Source organism: Fulmarus glacialis, unplaced genomic scaffold, assembly GCF_000690835.1.
Source record: "Fulmarus glacialis isolate BGI_N327 unplaced genomic scaffold, ASM69083v1 scaffold29959, whole genome shotgun sequence".
NCBI lineage: Eukaryota > Metazoa > Chordata > Aves > Procellariiformes > Procellariidae > Fulmarus > Fulmarus glacialis.
In genome coordinates this window covers 16,833-37,510 of record NW_009236132.1, presented here as the reverse complement: position 1 = coordinate 37,510, position 20,678 = coordinate 16,833, and the positions used below count along the sequence as shown (strand labels likewise).

The 20,678-nt window shown below is 36.6% G+C and overlaps 1 protein-coding gene across 2 annotated transcripts; it reads left to right on the top strand.

The window, feature by feature from the left end:
- Positions 1-72: 72 nt before the first annotated feature.
- On the top strand, positions 73-19,417 carry MIER3 (mesoderm induction early response 1, family member 3). Of its 2 annotated transcripts, none has more exons than XM_009586258.1 (12): positions 73-96; positions 2,222-2,367; positions 4,304-4,438; positions 5,829-5,949; positions 8,214-8,299; positions 8,493-8,565; positions 11,077-11,228; positions 11,715-11,796; positions 16,018-16,109; positions 17,997-18,124; positions 18,315-18,460; positions 18,543-19,417. In XM_009586258.1, the coding sequence occupies exons 2-12, from the start codon at positions 2,269-2,271 to the stop codon at positions 18,998-19,000; spliced, it is 1,572 nt and encodes a 523-aa protein (XP_009584553.1). In that variant the 5' UTR covers positions 73-96; positions 2,222-2,268; the 3' UTR covers positions 19,001-19,417. The 2 variants fall into 2 exon arrangements, with proteins under 2 accessions (XP_009584553.1, XP_009584552.1); XM_009586257.1 differs by having other exon boundaries at positions 16,015-16,109.
- Positions 19,418-20,678: the final 1,261 nt, after the last annotated feature.

Genomic DNA, 20,678 nt, shown 5'->3' with positions numbered 1-20,678 from the left:
TGAAGTGAAGACCCTTGCCTGCTGCCGGGCCGGGGGGAGCCCGCTCTCACCTCGCTCTCTTCTCCCCGCAGGCTTCCTTTGGGAGTTCGAGCCCAGGTTCGTCCTCACCCACCTCCTGCTCCAGCCCCAGCCTGCCGCCCGCACATCACTCTCTCCTTCCTGCTCCTTCCCAAATTTATCCCCTCATAGCTTTCCTAACGCTTAATGTGCACGCAATTAACCGCCTGCCTTAAGGAGATGTGCACTGTGGAGTCCTTCCCTTAACTCCGGTTGCAGTTAGTAATTGGCTGCTTGGAACCCAAAATGAAAACAAAGTTTTGTAGCACTTTTAAGTCAGCATCTCACTAAAGCCATGTAGCCTGGAGAGAGACTGCTGCTCCTGTTGCTGTGCTGATAACTACAGGCTTGTGTAATTTTTTGACCTCTTGGTAATAACAGAAAATGTTTAAAATCATAATGATAAGTAATTTTTAAGGCTTTATCTGCTGTTAAAGTTCTTTGGAATACCTTACACAAGCAAACGTAGTTAACATCAGCAGGGCTACTCTCGAAGAAGTGTTTGGGGAATGTATTTGCTTCTGTGAAACTGCCTTCTGCATTGGCTGTTTGTCATATTTTTTAACTACTCTTATGAAAGTTATTGAGCTTTTATTTTTGAATATGGTTTTAAATATTTTAAATGGGATATTGAGCATTCAGAGCTACTAAAGAAGTGTGACTTTTTATCTAAAGTCTGTGAGTGGAATAGAACTTCGATTTGAGTTATTCAAACATAAGATGAGTTAGAACAGTGATTAGAAGCAATAATCTTGAGCACGCATAGATATAGATATAGATATAGATATAGATATAGATATAGATATAGATTAGATTAAGGCAGTTGACACTTCCTTAAAACTGGATCAGGATGTGATGGCCAACAGCAGGAAAATTCAACACATAATGTCATTATTGTAATTGGAGTAGTGTTATGAGGTATACTGGAAGTTCTATGAGACCATAATATGAATAGCATGTGAATAAAAAGCATTTTTGCCATGAGTGTTTCTCTACAGTGTGATCTTACGAACTTTCACAGTATTGTCTTAAGCCAGCTAAACAGACAAAGTTTACTTTAACTACCTGCATAGAAGGAATGGAGGATTGAAAATTTGTAGCTATTTCCTTCAAAACTTCTGAAGAAGTTCTTACATGGAGATAATTCTTAATAAACCTTTTCTTTGCTGCTTGTAAGCCAAGAGGATTGCAACAGAGCACTAGTATGTAAGAACTAGAAGAGGAAACCAGAAGTGAAAGAGAAATATCCTAATCTGTTTTTTTTTTGTCCATCCTGAAAGCTGTAAGAAAGTGAACATTAAAGAACAAAACAATCCAGCTTTCATTGTAGAACACTGACTTTGCGGTGCAGAATATTTGCATCTTTAAGACTTGTTGAATCTAATGATAACCTTTCTAACAGTTGACAAAATGCACTTAAAATAATAACTACTTTTTTGATGATTTATGAGTATCCTCTTGAGTAATGAAAAGGTGTCTGTTGGACCACAGAGCTGTTACAATGACTTGTTAATTAATGTGATCCATTAGAAGGATCTTGTTATGTCCAGTATATTTTCCTCAATATTTCTTGTAACTCTGTATGTTTATTCTTCCTCTCTAGATCAAGTGCTAAGAATTAAATTAGTTTTAATAAAAGATCCATCTGTGAGGCTAAACTAATCTGAAGCGAGTCTCACTGTTTATTTTGCTGTTAGTAGAAAGCTGATTCATAACCTAAGTTAGCTGTTTACCCGTGAAAAACTATGCTCATACCATATAAATCACATAAATAGAATCAGAGTCTATAAATCACAGTCTTGCAGCATCTGAAATCTTGTGATGTGTGTGCTTTGTACCTTAATTTCAAGGATGTTTTGAACAATCTTTTATTCAGTAAAATATTAATTTGGCATTGGGCTTTCTTAAACTTTGTTTTACTAGTTCAGGTGCTTCTCCCAAGTACTCTATACTACAAGAGAGAAAACGGCACCTGTTACTTACAAAAAGGGAAGGCCAGCTAAAACAGCTGAATTTGTCAAGTAGTTAGGAATTTGTTCCGGTTATTTCATGGAGAGTTCTGACCCTGTATGTAAAAAAATTCATGCAACTGTATTTTATTCTACGATGTAATTTCATATGTTGATATAGAAAAAAAATTACTCAAATTAGGTTTTTTTGGTAGTTGGCTCTTTATCGTCTGAGGATCATGACTTTGACCCATCTGCTGAAATGCTGGTACATGATTATGATGATGAACGAACTCTCGAAGAAGAGGAAATGATGGAAGAAAGCAAAAATTTCAGCTCTGAAATTGAAGATTTAGAAAAGGTAAGAGTGACTTGTTCTCTTGTAAATGTCCATACACATTGTAACTTTTCTAGTGAAAAGAACACTCAACCTGTTCTTCAGTTTGTATTGTATAATGCAGTTTCCTCCAACATGCCTTTGCAGCTTGTTTAAAAAAAGAAAAAATCAGGTTTGGTTAGGATATAGCAGTGCATCCTCACAAAATGGCTGAACTTAGCTTCTCAAGGCTATTAGTGTTATGTTAAGTTCCTTTTTCATTTAGTAGTCCTTTCACTTTGGTAGAGAAATCACTGAAGCAGGTTAGAGTCCTATCATCTAATATCGCTTATCACTTTTGAGGTTTGTAAGTTGGATATAAGTTGAAACTGTACAGTTTACATACTATTAAGTGACAGCTAGCTGTATTTCATTCTGTTGGTCAGGTTTTGCTTTTCCAATATGCGTACAAACAGTCCTGTTTTAGGCATGATGGATGCCATTCATTTGCTATGTAAATGGTAGTTCTATGTCTTAGTTTAATCAGTTTGGCATTCGGTGGGTGTACAAAATGACCAGCATGCTCCTTGGCATTTCCTATTCCATTTTACACTCTTTAATTACATGTTTTTCCTATTTACACCTCTTGTTCATTTGTGGCAGTGCATCACACGTTTTAAATGCCTGCTGAATGCTGAACACCCACAAATTGATGCTGCTTGCATTGCTGTTCGGTGACCCACTTACACCATTCAGCGTAACTGCAGATTTTGGTCAACAGAGTTCCAGGAAAGTGTAATTTTTAGCATCAAGTATGAGGCTGTGGTTTTGTAGTCCATGTGAAAACAAATTTTCTAAATGTGGAATTGACAGCGTTTATACTCCTCTTTTTTTTTTTTTCTTTTTTTTTTTTTTTTGGTCGTGCTACCTTTAAAATTACATTTTTGCTGATTATGAACTTGCAATTATAATAATGAAGGAGCTTGCCAAGTCTGGTGGTTAAAATGGAGTTGTTACTCCACAAAATTATCTTATTGCTTCTATAATAGAAGGAAGAAGAACTGAGAGCCACTCACCTTAAACATTTATTACTGTAGGTCCCGATCCTGAAAAGACTTGGACATGAGTTTACCTTTACCCCTTGTGAAAAGTCTTTGCAGGACTAAGACCTTAGCTGACTAAAGAAAACAAGTAATTTAATCAGTGTATGAGTTCAACAAGAAATTTTTAAAGGTAATATAACTTTTAAAGGTATAAATATTGGAAAATATTTTTAATATTTTGATGACTTTAATCAGGTAACTAAAAAATTCTCCACTGTTTATTGCTTTATTAATTGCGTTAGGATGCAAGTATGATGGTACTTACTAAAATGACTTGATCAAAGGCTGTTAGAAAAAACAAGTTATAAATCAAGCCTTTCTCTTGATTTTTGCCTTCTGTATCATTAGCTTTCTTTCTCCTATTATCTTCCCAACGGTCATTATAAAATATATTGTGCAGGAGATGGAAAAGAGGGCTTAAAAGTTGCTATATCAGTTTACTTTAGTGGGTTTTTGCACGCTTGCAGCTCTAACTGTAGGACTAAAGTCTTCAAGTTTTTCTGCATTTCTCTCTTGTAGGGGAGTTGTTAGTGTTTCTAGGATATCTTCTGTCTTGAAGAAATACAGGCAAATCATGCTTTACAGTATGAATCAGATAAGGAACAAATTTTTAATAATTAGTCTTTAGTTTCATCCAGTAAACAGTTTTCTTCAATAGCTTGATGGGACTTCACTATATGCCAAGAGACGTGGTGAATTATTTCAGTCCTGTGCCTGAAAATACTTTAAATCTTTAATCAAGATTCCTGCTTTCAATGAAGTTTTTCTTTGTTTGTTTTTTACTTTTATTCTTCAAAATACATCTTATCCTTTTAGGCCTGAACTGTTTACAAGTATTTGGCAATATGTTGAAATGTTTGTAAATCCTCTTGTATTAGGAAGGAAACATGCCGTTGGAAGATTTACTGGCATTCTATGGCTATGAACCCACGATTCCAGTTATGGCAGGTTCCAGTGCGGATAGCTCTCCAAGTGAGCTTGCAGATGAACTTCCAGATATGACTCTAGATAAAGTAAGTCAGAACCGTTTTCCCCTGTATTATGGTTTAAGAGCAGAAATCCAGGTGACCTTGAATTATATTTCACTATCTCTTGATACTATAAAATACGTATCTTTATTAATTTCAATATACAATATTACTCTGAATTCATTCTTTTTCAAGGATATTGAGGATCTGATTCTAATTACCACACTCACAAATGCATAGCAACTTTAGTGGCACTATATAAGCACAAATGAGAAAGTTAAGAGTTCTTCTAAAACACATCCAAAGAACTTTAAATAGGTGGTGGTTTTTTTTAATGGAAGTCAGATTTTTTGATAATGTATGCAATGTCCAGAAATAACAATTCTGGCTTCTAACACACATGTCAAGTGTCAAAACATTTGTGGATAACTTGCACTTCTGAATGCTTTGGAATGTTGCTTTATATGCATATCATTTGGAAAGGTCTCAACTTTGGGGAGTGAGAGAGAGATTGTTTTATGCACAGTGTTGCATTGCTGATGTAAAAACCTGAAACTTCAAGTTTTGTGATTTGCAAGCTAACTTTGAATTCTGAGATTTTAATCTGATTTTTGTCTATAAAGCATATGCAGCTAGTAGTTTGGATTAAAAGTATGTAGGTAGTAAGTGTATGTCTTTTCTTTTTTTTTTTTTTTTTTAACTTTCTGTGAGTATGATGTAATGGTAAACTCCACAGAAAGTAGGGTATAATGATGGCTCTGCACATCTGATTCTCATTAGGATTCACGATTGTGTTGAGGCTACAAAAATGTAGTCTGCTTGTTGTCTAATACAGTTCTTTCCCTTCCTAACCTCTATACAGAGGGGTTCAAACATGTCTGCTAGTGGAGGAGGTGTGCTTTTTCTTTCCTAATATCTTCTTTTTTAACCTACAGAAACGTCAATTTTTTGTGTTTTGGGAAGATAACCGGTTGTCTGTTATCTGTAACTGTTCTCTCAGCAAAAGTCTACAGTCTGCCTGGCTGTTCTATTTTTTTTTTCCCAGAGTTTAGGGGGTAGCAGCCTTTTAAAGCTTCGGTATATCTATGATGCAAAGAATGACACAATTCTAAAGATTTGTGGCAGTTTCATTGGAAGCAGTTGGAGGAACATCTGAGATTGATGCTTGCAGAAGTTACTTCTTGTGCATTTATTTTAATAAAAGACAGGGGAAATGAACCTCTATGCACAACTCTGAAATGAGTGGTTATATTTGTTTTTAGATTTAGGAGGAGCAAACTAGCTTTTTAATTAAGGGAGTATGGTCTACTAAATTTACTTATGGTAAAATAATTCATTTTAATTAATGAGACTTACAATTTGCTGAATCTAAATGCTCACCAGTCTATACTTAATAGTCAGTCTGAGGTTTTATTTTTTTATTTTAATGATGCAGGAGGAAATCGCTAAAGACCTCTTGTCGGGTGATGATGAAGAAACACAGTCTTCTGCTGATGACTTGACACCATCAGTTACTTCACATGAGGCTACCGACTTCTTTCCTCGGCCATTAAGATGTAGGAAACCTGATTTTAAAATAGTGCTCAAAAGGTCTTAGCATTATATATAGGTTCCTAGCTTAAAATATAAAAATTGCAGAGTTGTGCTGACTTTACTGGGAATTGAGAAACAGTGCTTTGCAGGATGTTGTACATGAATGTTGTCTTTGGTTGGTATTACTCATTACCTAAAAGACTTGTATTTGCTACTCTGCTCAAAGCGCAAGTAAAACTAATTTCTCTACAAATACAATAACTTCATAATTTATAGTTTATGTGGCATTGAGGAACACCCTTCGTGATTTTCGATATGACAGTGAATTACATGAATATGTAACCCATTCTTTTAAATAAGTGTTTCTCTGCTAAAATTTTTGCTGCTGCTTTTAAGCCAGTGACTCCTTTGTGCAGCCTGTGGATGTGAACTGGGATGTGGTTTCTTTGTCATTATTTCCCTTCACACATTCAACACTCTTCCATAGGACTTCACAGGATGAGCCAAAGTGGTTTTATGTGGGATGGGGCCTTTAAACCCATGACCACCAAAATTTCACTACCCATGGAGTTATTATGGGAAAGATCTGAGAACCAGTGGTTCACTTATCTAACCTGGACAAGATACCCCTCATTGCCTGTTGCAGCTCATTTGTTTACTGGTATACTAGAGTTAGAGCAATGAGGAGGGTTTTTATCACAATTCTAATTTGGCAAGTATTTTAAGCTATTCCTGGGGGATTTCATTCCTCTACAGAAGGGGGATGATAAAGGGGATGTGCTGTCTCAGTTATCAGTAATCATAGCCCTTTGCGTGCTGCTGATTGTGTAATAAATATGAGACATTTGTATTGAAAGAGAGACACAAAAACCTTAAAAATTATAATGCCCTTTTTTCAGTTAAGCAAACTCCAAACTTGGTGGCACTTAAACGTTGCTCATGACCTGTTAATGAATACAACACTGAAAAGAGTGACAGCTTTATAGAAAAAATGATTAGCCCCTTGTCTTACTGAGGATTAAGAAACAGTCATCTTTGTTTTCAGCTCTCATGGTTTTCTATGAGAATGTTACTTTCTTTATTAAAACTTTTCGCCAGACATTTTAAAATCGAATATCCACCATTTCAAGGAGGGAAATGTCAGTTCTCTGTGCTGTTGGCAGTTTCACCTTTTTTCTGATCTCTGTCCATTTCTCAGATACTGAGATAACATTAAGAAAAGATAAACATGTCTAATACATAATATGGGCTATTTTATTAAATTTGCCTTAATTGGAAAAATAAGTGCCTGTAATTATCCAATCATATTGTTATTTCATGCGTTCAGGTTAGCTTCTTGCTTGCTACTTCTAACAACAAAAAGAGATAAACTGGTGATTGTAGTAATGACTACAGAAGAGCCTCAGTCCATACAGTCTTGGATATTGTCTCTGATATTGACGATTCTGTTTAGTTGTGATGAAGCTAAAATTGCAACCCTATTCATAAGCATGTTGTTTTTGATATTTGAGAATACAAAATAGCATTAATCATACCAGAACTGTAGATTCCATTCTGCTGGGAATTATACAGCTATAAAAATAGAATTACTTCAGAACCCAGTACCACAGCGTTCCAGATTCTAAAATACGAGTTCTTCTATGCAGTACTGTATTTGAATTGCTTGGAGTGCTCTGCTGTATTTCTTCCTAAGGAAAAGGAAAAAAAAAAAAAGATTAAAGAGGAATAAGCAGTCTTTGCTGTATTTTGCTTATTCCATTTTGTATATCTCTGCTGTATCTTCTTCACTCCATGCCGAGGCAGCCTTGTTTAAAGGAATGTTTTGAATGCCCATTAAAACTTCTGATGAAAGGTTTTAGTAGGTAATAAAGACATGCCTTCAACTGTACTTCTTTGTGATTAACCTGAGGCTAACTCATAGCCCTGGAAGTTTTCTGGTTTTTTCATACCTTTTCTGTAAGGTATAAGCCTTTATTGGAGAAAATTGATGAAGAAAAATTATCTCATTTCCTTTTGACTGTTAGAAATACAGTAGATTGTCTCAGATGCAGTGATGATAAATGTTTCAGTTCTGCAGTATACAAGTACCGATGCCTTCTGACTTCATGCTAGTTTGATAGAAATGTAGATTAACAGACTTCTGATAGAAATATATATCAACAGACTCATCATAAGTGTCTCCCAGAATAAAAGCAGGTGCTCCTTTCAAAAGTAAAGGATATATTGTGGTTCTGTGTTTGAACTGAAAATTCTTCCTAGCTAAAAACAAACTTCTTTGTGTCTAAAGCAAACACTACATGTGATGGAGATAAGGAATCAGATGGTGAAGATGTAGAGGCAGACAATGGTAATTCATCTGAAGATTTGAGAAAGGTAATAATTATATCTTAAAAAAAAGTTTAAAAAACTTTACTGTTAAGAAAAATACATTAAGATTTATAGTACATATCTAAAATAGTACCTGAATTGTGGAATTCTCTGCCAAAGGTTAATGGCATTTTTAATGCTTCCATACACAAAATATTAAGTTAATTCCTTTATCTTTTCATTTTTGTTACATCTTCAGGAAATAATGGTTGGTTCACAGTACCAGGCGGAAATTCCACCTTACCTTGGCAGATACAATGATGATGAAAAGGGTAAGTTCTTCTGACTGTTTTACTTTTTATTTTATGTTTATACATAGCACTTGATGGGAGAATGTTATTTAAGTTTATAAGGTAAATTCAATGGCTTAGTTAAAGTCTCAGAGACCTTAAAAAAGACAAAAAAGCACTAGAAAACTGAAGTAACACAACCACATAACTGTATCTCAGAAATGTGATTCGTCAACTTTGAGAGGACATTCTCAAGAAAACGTCAGAGGCTGGATTACCATGTTAATTCTGAAGTATCTAGTAATATAGGAGACAACAAACTGTGGGTCAAGAAGAAAATATTTTCATCAGAGTATCATAACTGGGCTGTGAGCATGTGACTTAGTTTACATTGAAGGTCTTCAAAACAGTGTTTTTCTTTGCTTGTTTTTTGGCAAGCACAACAGTGTGGGTTACAAAATGAATATGGAAAACAAAGCAATAAACTATTTTAAATTTCTGTAGCATAAGTAGAAGGTCCTGAAACATTGTCTTTTAAAAAATATGTTTTAAGTATGATGTTATTCCAGTGTAAATTTAGGTTAAAAACTGCAATTGTGCTAGAGTAGAAAAAATAACTTATTTAATAGAGTTTTATTTGGTATCTTTAGAAACCTTCACTATGAGAAAAGTATAGCACATATAGCTGTGGAATTCAAAAAGCAAATAATGAAAGAAATTGGCTCATGGGTGGAACATTGTGAAATTAAGGAATAGTTTGGCAATATGTTAATAAATGAAGGACATTCTGTTTTTTTCCTGTAAGTTTTCAATATTCTGTAAGTTACTTGTGTTCGAACTGTAAAATTCCATGGGAATATTATTCTAGTGAAGTGTATCAAGTCTTTTCACCATTACCAACTGCTTTTTTGAAGAATGATCCTTTGCAATAGAGAAGAAGAATGTTTGGTATGGATGGAGTTGGAAGCATTAGCAAGTGAACATCTCTTGGGTTGCTTAAGAGACCCAGGGAAGTCTCCTGTTTTCTAAGATTCAAGCATGATGCTTATGGGTTGTAAAAAATGGAGGAGTAAGAACTGGATTTATCTGGATAGTCCTTTTACTATTTACACATCTTGACTTCTCCTCAGCCAAGAGTTAGAGAAGGGCCAATAACCAGATGATGACCAAGAAGGGGTTAATCTGCCAACTTTCTCTGGAATGAGCTGGTGCTAGAGAGAACCAGTGAGAGTCTTGTCTGCTGGCATGGCTAAGAGCAAAGAGGTGGCTCCCAGATCAGAGAGCCCGAGGAGCTCCTCTTGAGATTATCAGTCATGGACTCCAGCAAGAAGTGCTGACTTGTCTTGGTTGATAAAGGAGGTTGAAGGTGAGCGTCAGCAGTGCTCGGAGATTTTGGACTTGGCTGTAGGGGTGGAGGCTTCTGTGAAAGCCTCTTCTGTACTCCCTAAAGAGCTTGTGATGGCAAACAGGGGCTTATATTTCTGCTGTGTAGTCCCAGCTACCAGAATTGTGCTAGAAGGCAGTTCTGCTTTTCTATGAACCTTACACTTGTAACATTTCTGTCTGAAAGCTTTCCATGTTCTTAAGCCGTAACAGAACTTTCAGAGGAGATGTAATTTTATTCTTCACCTTAGCTTAATACTGTTTCCTGCAGTTTTTTGAGAGATTTGAGAATCTTCATCTCTTATACTGTAACAGCTTGTGTGTGTTTGAATTGAATAACTCTCTAATTTTGTGTCGCCAAGAGAGTACGTGAAACATGTGCAACGTTAATCACATCTATTGATCAGAGTAAAGGATTTATAGTTTAATCTAGAATTGAAACGTGCACAGACTGACAAAGGTTCGGGCCAATTCTTGCCTATTTCTAATATATTGTCTTTCAAATAAGCTACGTAAGAGGTGCGTACATGATTTCAGTATACTATGAAGGAGGACTATACATCCTGATTGCTTGTAAAGTATGCAACGTACAAGTTCTTAACAGCATTCTGTTGTTATTGAATGGAAAAACAAATTACCACATTGAGATCTAGATTTCTATTCTGTTAAGTAATTTTTGGCAAATTTTAGTTGAAAATGACCAATTAGCCACCTCCTCTTTTTTTTTTCTTTTTGACATGTAATATTTGAAATATTAAACTAATAGCCTACACTCTTTTACTGTAAACTATAGTTTATTTTTTGAAAACAGCTGAATAAAACTGTGAATGGTTTGTTTGTTTGTTTGTTTATGAAGATGAAGACATATGCATAATTTGACTTGAATCATCTAGCTGTCAACAAGCTGCTTCTCTGTAAAGACTCTTCATCTCAAGAGTTCAGTCCCTTATCTCATCCTCATGGAACCTGAATCTCTTCGCCATGTCACATTGCAGAGTCTGTCTCTTAACTGAGGCTTTCGGGGAAAAATTGAGCTGCAATTTAAAAGTGGCCTGATGGTGCTTGATTTGATTACTTCTGTGTTTCTGTTCTTTGTCTTTGTGAAATAGCTTTTAATATTATAACCTTAAAAATGTCGCACCTGGCGTTAATGGATTTCTGTTTTAATAGCCTATGAAAATGAAGACCATTTACTCTGGAAACCTGATGTAATCTCAGAAAGTAAAGTTAAAGAATACCTTTTTGAAACCTCCTTAAGAACAGGAAATGAAAAAATGATTGGCAGAATTCCTGAAGGACTACATACGCGGGACAATGAACAAGTATGTTTTATATCCTGTTCCATTTGTGACATATTGTTTTGCAATTAACGTGTTCTCATTCTCTGCCTTGTATTATAAAGGCAGCAATACTCAATTTCTTTATTTTTTTAATTAGATGTTATTGGGGTCAGGATCTTATTTCTAATTTTAAGCACATGCTTAAAATTACTAGTATTTGAATGTTGGTAATGTTGTGATCTGTGGTCTTTCTGATTGACATGCTGTTGACAAATACAGCTTTTTTAAATAATTCCATATAATGTTTTACATTTTCTTAATTAAACCTTGCCTCAACTTTTGGATGGCTTACCTTGCCTCAACTTTTGGATGGCTTTGCTTTTGGTTGTTACTTTAAAATTTTCATCATGTATAAAGATAAATCCTCTTTTTTTACATTAGATATGCTCACTGAAAGGCTAGTTTTAGAAGTCTAGATTGGATATTTGCAAACTTCGACTCTTTCTAAAGACTTTTTCTGTTGTATAGGCGCTGTATGAACTTCTCAGGAGTAGCCATAATGTTAAAGAAGCAGTTGAGAGATACTGCTCAAATGGAAAGGCATCTCAGGGTAAGAGATTTCAGAAATGTGTGTTTGAAAAAAAAAAAAGGTTGTGTAGAAAAACCTTGAGTAAGAATCAGATTGATGAGCACATCCTTTTCCATGTCTTTAGCACAGATTAGGTATAATCTGACTGTTGGCCAGTTGGAAATTCCTGCTAGAGAAATTTGCAACTTGTATAAAGGTTGCAGGGTCAGCTTTTCAACTTCCCTTCTTTCCTGCATTGCTGTTGTAAGAATGGTGCAGACTGACAACAGGGGTGGGGAGAGTGGTGAGTTTGCTCCCATGAAGCAGTTCTCACCCACAGTACAGTATGTTTTTGACATCATGATATAATCTGATGACATACCAGAATCAGGAGAACATAGCTGGCTGCATACATAAGCCCCACTCTCTTTCTCACTGTGCTAACATTGTGCTATATCAACCCTAAACTGGTTCTACCATATAGTTCTATAGGTCTTTGGTAGAGCGTGGAGAGCTTTGCTCAAGTTTACAGTGGAAAACGAGCTTCCATCTTGTTTATCCCTAACTTTATTACTCCCTTAAATGAAAATTAGAGTTTATCATTTAGCAAAGACAGTTCTTTGTCTTGTATTTTAACATATGTGTTGCATAAAGCAGAAATGGAGTAGGAGCCCTGGTATAAGTTGATATTCTGGCAGATATTCGCTACTTAGAACTGTATCCAAAGGGAAGTTGAGTGTTTACAAGTTAGGTGCTGTGAAAGCTAAGTATCTAAGGTAAAGCTGAAAGGAACAATAAGGGCTATCAGAGCAGTGCTTCAGAAAGGTCATGTACAAGGGGGATTGTGTAGACCTAAACAATGAGGAAGTATCAGTTGCAGGGTTGTATCCTAAATCCCACACCTCTCTAGGATTTAGATTCCTGTTTCGGGGTTGAAAAATAACACTGCCCATTTGTGGTTCAGAGCTCAAAATTCTATCCTCAGGACTAGTACTCACACTCCGCCCCCCCCCCCCCAAGTCAGATGGGACTTCTTATACCCTCATTAAAAATGGCAAAGGATGATAATACTGTCAGTCCCTGTCTCTTAGAGTAACCATTATGCTATGATCTACTCTACCACTGAAGTTCATTGCTATTCTCAAGATGGGAATTAAAAATCCACCACTTCCAAGATAATTTCTTAAGAGTGGGGATCTTTTCTCATCTTTGAAGCTTGAGAACTCTGTAGTAAGGAGTGCAAAATTAATGGCGTGAGAAAGAAAGAAAATGGCCTTGCAGTGGAATGATTATCACCTTCATCTGGGAGCAGAAAGGTCTTGGTTCCAGTGTCTGCTTCCAGAAATGTTTTGAAATGTGGTTTTTCCCTCCCGTTGGCTTTAAATGTCAGCTGAACAGAAACTTTTTGGATCACCATTATGAATGTAAGATGCCTGAAATATCCCTTCTTAATTATATGTAGACGCAAAGCCATAATCAAGATGGGAAAGCAACAATACTTGAGACAAAACTGACCTATTCAAATAGTTTGAGCTACTCTTTTTTGAAAGTCTTGCTCTTTTTTAGTGATTTTTTGTTGTTATTTGTGAAACTAAAATTCAGTTTTAGAAACTGCAGGTTTTATCTTAAAAAAAAAGATTTGCAGTTCCTCCTTAAGAAGTCTGAAAGGGTTATTCGTAGGATCTTTAGGAGCAGATGGTTGGTTGGTTTGCGCTGGATTCCCTGATACCCTTGTTTTTCAAAAGCCCAGTCAGTTGGCCCTGTATGACTACCCGAGGTATGCCTAGTGCTAAGGCTTTCCTCCACCGTTCATTATGCCTTTTCTGGGGGTCCACTACCTCACCAGGGGGTTTATGAGATCAAGGAAGGTGTCAGGGATTCTGGGGCGTCTGTCTTACTTGCTGGATCCATCTGCTGTCTGTGTCAGCTCGGGATTGCCCTGCTGGTGTTAGTTCATCCCACCCCATTTCTCAACTATGATTTACAATGTCATGCATCAAGTCTGCCCAGGTCGGGATGGGTTGGAGGTGGGGTTGGCCATCCTGACCCTCCTGAGTGTTATGTTCTACGTTTTGTCTTATTTCATCCTTTTTTGCAATGAGGTACAATTTTAAAACAGCTGGGGCTCTGCTTATTAGTGGTTTCATGGCTTTGGGGTCTACAGGGGCAGAGATAGCGTAATCACCATGTGCCCCTCTGTCGTTTGTAGCCTGAAGGCCGGCTGCTTTTATAACAGCAATAAAAAGCTCACTTAATGATTTTATCGGTATAGCAGTGGGCTCCCCTCTATCCCAAGGGTCCGTGCCTCCTGCCCAATACGCTACTTGGCAGGTAATAGAGTATGGTTCAGTGTTAGGGGATGGTCCCTCGTTCAAGAACACTCCTGGTCCCCAAAAGCCATCCTAATCTAACATAATACGATCTCCTCCAGTTAAGAATACATGCCAGAGATATTCAGTCTTGCTTTTGCCAGGCTTCTGCCCATATTTTTCATGCAGGTTGGCCAGTTGAAGGAGGTCCCATGGAGTGGTCTTTATGGTATTTCTCTGGTTGCCCCCTTGAGGTTCGGCACATACCCAGTTTCAATAATAAGGGCTACTTTCAATTCTGATTCATCTAATTCACTCTCATCGCTAAGTTCTTCATTGGGGTCCTTCCAAATATCTCTGTCCCAAACTTCTAGGGAAATTACTAGCTTATGAATTTTTACAGGATCTAGGGGGGGTTGGGGTCCAAATTACCACGAGTTCTAGTTTATCTTCTACCTCCCTGCAGATTGTCTCTCGCCCCCCCCTTCCCCCGCCCCGTTGTTTAAGTAATTGGTCTATTCACAGAGGTAACAGCATTTCTTGTCGCTTTCTTTGTTCAACCTCATCTTGTAACATTCTCATTTCTTGTTCTTCACATTCTTTATACTGATATGCAGCTCCTAAATACCTTTTCAACATCTTGTACATTACTATTACCTTCTCTTTACCATCTTTCAGTTTCCCTCTTACAAAGCTCAACTGTTCTTTTATCTTACGCCAATTATCCTGCTTTTAACGCACCTAATCATCTGAAAATTTCCATGAAGGGTTAACTCCGTGCCTCTGTAAGTAGCCAGTGATTGAATCTGCCATCCTGCCATCATTTGTCGTAGGTGAAGTGTTAAGAAAAGTCATCGTTATGGGGTTAATTAAAAGGTTTTATTAATGATTAAATGATCAAGTGATAATTAATCGATGATGAGTGATTAAATTGTAATTAAGCAACAATTGAACGGTAATTAAACCGTGATTTAACAATCATTTAACAATAATTAATCAATAATTAGGTGACAGTCAAACACTCTGCTACTTACTACACTTCTAATAATTAAGTTATAGCTTGATATATATACATGTTGCTAGCATGCAGTATACTTTTAAGTGTAATGTAAAATGTCACTTACGTTGTTACAGCCATCAGGTGCTGGGTAAGTGTTGTCTTAACCCTGAAGGGTAACCTTGAGGGTAACCTCCCGCTGCTCAAGGGGAGATCACCTCTGTGCAGCATGCTGCTGTACAGGAAAGCTCAATGGGCTCGGGGAGGCTACAGGTGTTTATAGCGTAAAGTGACTGACTCGTAGTCAACCCCCCGTTTGGTGTACATGCAGGTGTGCAGCGGTAGCAGTTTTAGTTTTGTTTAGTCCCAGCTCGGGCTGGTGCTGTTAGCTGCTGCTAAGACATGGCTTAGACTCCTGAGTTGTGAGAAGACAGGGCCTAGCACAGTTTTTGCACAGCGGGGCTGATTTCAGTCAGGCCCACTCGTCAGTGATGCCTGAATCGAAGTACTGCTCACTCAGTCGGAGCGGGGGCATCCGTCACAACAGGTTGTTCCTTCACTCTTTTTTCCAATAACCACTGTTCTTTGTATCCTATGTGAGAAGAAATATTCAGAAAAATTATCTCACTGATACCTCTGTGATGTTATCACACCATGTTTTTTTGATGACAAACTTATTAAGAAATAATAAATCAAATCTTTTGAATGTGATTTGACCTCAAGGATAAAAGATTTCAGATATCAAACTCATTTTTATGAGTCCTTGTAAAGAAGAATGTTAGATTTCATGTAGGATAACTGTACAGCAGAGGAAAGAACATGGATCTGAATAACTGAACTATTGTTTTTTTAGAATACATTTGGATGTTCATCCATTAGCAACAAATACTTTATTCTTTGTAAAAGATTAGTGAGTGAAAGCAAGTTTATCATGCTACTTTTGTAATTGTCTAGAAGAGATGACAGCATGGACAGAAGAAGAATGCAGAAGCTTTGAACACGCACTGCTGATATATGGAAAAGACTTTCATCTCATACAGAAAAACAAGGTTAGTATTTTACAGTCAAATGGAAGAATTGGTAGATGATACAATGCTGAAAATCTGTAAAAGCAATACATTTGTCAGAAGCCATGCAGAAGAGTGAAACAAGAACCAACATATTAAAACCAGCTTGGCATTTTTGTGCTAATTTTTCCTCAGATGTCATTGGAAAAGCTAGGCATTGCAAGATGGATCAATGTATTATGTCTGAAATCGACTTATGTTGACATTACTTCCATTTATGCATTTATATTATAACTTAGTTTAAATGTGTGCCTCTCCTAGAAGTACAGTATTTCCATACCATGGCTGTGGGAGGGGAAAACGCATCTTGTTTTTGTCACCAGGAAGGTATAATTTTACAGAAACAGGCTTAGCTCTTTGTGTTTTCAGAAATGTAGTCATCCATCAGCACCCTGCTTTCTGGCCAGCGAAGGAGTTCTAATCTTGGTCTGGATTGCTGCTGATTGACTCCTCTGTGCCTGAAGAATAGGGCTTTTTTTTTTTTTTTTTGATCAAAAAGCAACAATTGACAATATGGATGTTTCCAGATTTTCTGTATATCTCCTTTATGCTTTGATACCACCTTGAGGTTTTTTTCTTCAGGAGTCTGGTGGTTTTGTTGTATTTCAGGTAAACTGTATAGGGCTGTGGTTGATGTTCAACAACAGTCAGCTAGTCCTGCTCAATACCTGGTTTAAGCTGTCCTAAACAATATTTGTGTGGTTCAGGTTTTAAATGGACCTTACCAATAAACAGTAATTCATCAGAGATGCAAAGAAATAATTTTAAAATATTTTTTCCAACATGCAACAAAGTACATGGGTTGATGTATCTGTCACTATGGACCAAAATTTGTCTAAGAAATCCACTGGTTTTTTTTCCAAGTAGGTAAAATGCCAGAAAGTTTAGAGAAAGTTCTGGGACGCGGCATAAGCTGATGTCACTTGTATATGGGAAGTATCAGCTAGACAAGATTTAGTGCATGGAGAAATTTAGCAAGAGATGTTTCCTTATCACTGTACTGCAAAGCGTTGTTAACTGGGACTTTATATACTAGCATATGGACATCTGTTCATTTCCTCCCCTGCTTGGTATGTTTGTGTCTAAACTAGCAACGTTTACTACTACACCCAAGACATTTTGGATTTGCCTCTGATGTTTCTATAAGTTTGATTAAGCTCAAGTATAGTTTACTGCCAGACTGTATCTGGATAGAGTTTTATATTCTAGTTGTAAAACTTAAACTGGAACTGAGGGCTGATGATGATGTGAAATATTTCTGCATCTAAAAATGGGTATTGTTTATAAGAATATAGGTAGAAGTAATGACTTTTTCACCAAGAATCTGACTTCACATAGCAACCTCCCATTTTGGGGAAAGAGACAAACAGTTAACATAGATCAAAATGAGTCTTTTGAATCCTTTATACCTTCTCAACAAGATTACAATTTTATTTCGTTGTTTAGGCATTTACTGTTGTGATTATCTGTTGTCAAAGCCTCCACAGTTCTGGACTTTCCCAAAAGGAATAAGTACCCAAAGTCTTTTCTGGTTCACTTTTCTTAGGTCATTGATTTGCTCAGCTTTTTCCATCTTAAGAGAGAGTCTATCTTACAGTTTAAAAAATTGTTATATATATTTATATATATAAATGCTTCAGATGTAGATACAGTTTCAATCTAGTTCTAAAAAAGCCAATAATGCATACAGTAGAATAAATGTAATACTTCCTTGAAACAGTCGATCTCTTTGAAGTCTGCTAATTTAATTGGTTTGTTCCAGATACTAGAACAATAAAACTAACAATATTGCAGGAATATGGGAATTGGGGAGATGGCAAAACGTAAGTATTTGCATTAATCTTGTCAATTCTTCTTGCCTTCTTTTAGGTAAGAACCAGAACAGTTGCTGAGTGTGTGGCTTTCTATTACATGTGGAAAAAGTCAGAACGTTATGATTACTTTGCTCAGCAAACAAGATTTGGAAAGAAGAGATATAACCATCATCCAGGAGTTACGTAAGTAAAACGTTCTTGGGAGTATGTTTTCTGTTGCAAATCGTACACTTAGAAGATTTTTTTTTTTTTTCCCCTTCTGTCATTGCAGTGTAGTGCTGCAGTGGCTATGGCAACTGAAATTAAATCCATCATCATTTTTAGGCCTTGTTTTCCTGTTAAATAATACATTATGGATGCAATATTCTTTTAGGGACTATATGGATCGTTTGGTAGATGAAGCAGAAGCCCTTGGTGGAGCAGTGCATTCTTCAACCTTAACATCTAATAGTCGAACAGAAACCATTCCTGATCAGCAGCTAAGCATTCTGAACTCTATCACTGCCAATGAGTTGACAGGTAAATCAAGAAAAAAAAAATCTTTTTGTTGTAACTATGCAAACAACTATTTCATTTGCATTTGTGTTCCTCTTTTTTCCAGCATTGACAAATACTGTAGCTACAGTCTGCCACACTTCAGACGTGAACTGCCTGGATGACACCTTTTCTCCTATGGACAGCTTACCCCGAGCATCAGTTAATCATGTGCCTGTTGGAACAGAAGAATTGCTTAACTTGCCTAGCAATGGTGAAAGTGATTGTTTTAATTTATTTGAGACTGGCTTTTATCATTCAGAGCTAAACCCAATAAACATGTGCAGTGAGGAGACAGAAAGACCTGCAAAGAGATTGAAAATGGGAATTGCTGTCCCAGAATCTTTCATGAATGATGTCTCTGTAAATAACCTTGGTGTGGACTTTGAGAACCATACACACCATATTACCAGTGCCAAAATGGCTGTTTCAGTGGCTGACTTCAGCAGTCTATCTGCAAATGAGACAAACGGTTTTATCAATACCCACACTCTTCACCAACATGCTGCCCTTCACTCAGAATGACTGTGGAAAACTAAACAAACAGTGGGTACTTTATGCAGTAGTAGTAAACTTGATGGGAGCTATCAGGTTTGCTTAGTCTTTCACTGGAAGTTTGAACTTTATGACATCAGTGATGTCTTTGTATGTATAGAACTATATCTTGATTTATCAAGAGTAATTTCTTTTTTCAGTCCATAAATGTGGAAATGTCATAGGATGTTTGGCAGAGTTTGGGACTAAGAGAACTCTGTGGTGCAGCTTTAAGCTCTGCTTCAATTTTTTTTAAAGCCTGTAGACGGAGGCCACCATTTCAAAACCAGCACAGAAGTTCTGAACGGATTGGAGTGGCTTTTTAGTCTAAGTTACTTTTGCTGTAACGGATGCAGTGGAATAACAATGTTTACAGGTACCAATCCTGATCCCTGCTCAATGTAGCATTTTTTTTTTTTTTCTTATAAGGGCAGGGATGGGTTTCTTTAATTTAAACTGCACAAACATACAAGGATGTTTTTTAAATGGAACCTTCTCTCATGTGATACTAAACTAGAGCACTTCAGTTTACAAAACAGCAAGTTCATCTTGGTGGAAGCTAGCACAAGGGACTTAACGTGAGTAAAGTGTGAAGACCTACACTTCAATGCTGTTGCAAAATTACAGGCCATGGCTACCTTACACAGAAGTGATCATGCTGCCATAGGTGTCTGTGTACTTTAAACTTACTTACTGGCTTAAACAGGTGCATTTTAGACTATATTGTATTCGGATGGGTTTTGTCCACGACTTTGAAGAGTAATGTACTCGTGTACCTTAACTTTCCTAAGGCAGCTGATGTCGTATAAAGCTACAGTCTGCACAGCTTAGGATTTACCACTAAACAAACAGTGTACATTTGGAAGACATCTTAAATTGTTTGGAGCACTGCAGTTCAAAGTGTTACAGTTTTGAGGGACTATCTAGTTTATATAGGAATAGTGGCACCTTGAAGTATGTATTTGAAAATTTTTCTTTAGTATGGATTGCATTTATTTGTTTTGGCAAGCATTGCTCAAAAATGGCACTTCACTACCTTGGTCAAATAGGAAAGGATGAGTAAAAATGTTTCCCATAAAAGCAATTATTTAACTTCAGTAATTTTTTAATTTTGAACATTGAGTGCAATTTAGCCATCTAGGAAGTTTGTCTTGCAAACGTTTGTTCTAATTCTTGCAGAGAGTCAAACCAAACGTCGTATTGGCTTGTAACATGCTGTTGTAGCATACAATTTGCAGTGTTTTTTAATGAGAATCTGAACCTTACTTCAGTAGGACTACCCCTTTCCCTCCATACTTTTTCTTTGCACTGTTTGTATCACAAATCTAATTGCCACTAATTTGTTTTCATTATTCAAGTGATTTAAGTTTGCATTTTTGATATTTGTAATAGTTGCTTCAAGGTTATGCTGAGTAATTAGAATGTAGTGACTTTAATATTTGAAAGGGAAGAGGGTATTTATTATGCATACTGTGAACTGCATTGACATCCTGAGTTTTGGATGCAGCATATGGAGTTTTCTTTACAGCATTGTAATGAAGAATGCTTTGAAGTGTTTACGCAATAGCACATTTACCATATTAAAAACAAATTAGTTTAGCACAGTGGACAAAAGTAGAGATAATTTTGTAATCGGTTCTTAACTTACACATCTGAAATATGTAACTTC

Bases quoted from the DNA above. Each gene is read 5' to 3' on its own strand.
- MIER3 (XM_009586257.1), top strand. From the start codon at position 2,269: ATGCTGGTACATGATTATGATGATGAACGAACTCTCGAAGAAGAGGAA. The intron at 4,439-5,828 runs GTAAGTCAGAAC...TTAATGATGCAG, and splicing joins CAGATATGACTCTAGATAAA to GAGGAAATCGCTAAAGACCT. The intron at 18,125-18,314 runs GTAAGTAAAACG...ATATTCTTTTAG, and splicing joins AACCATCATCCAGGAGTTAC to GGACTATATGGATCGTTTGG.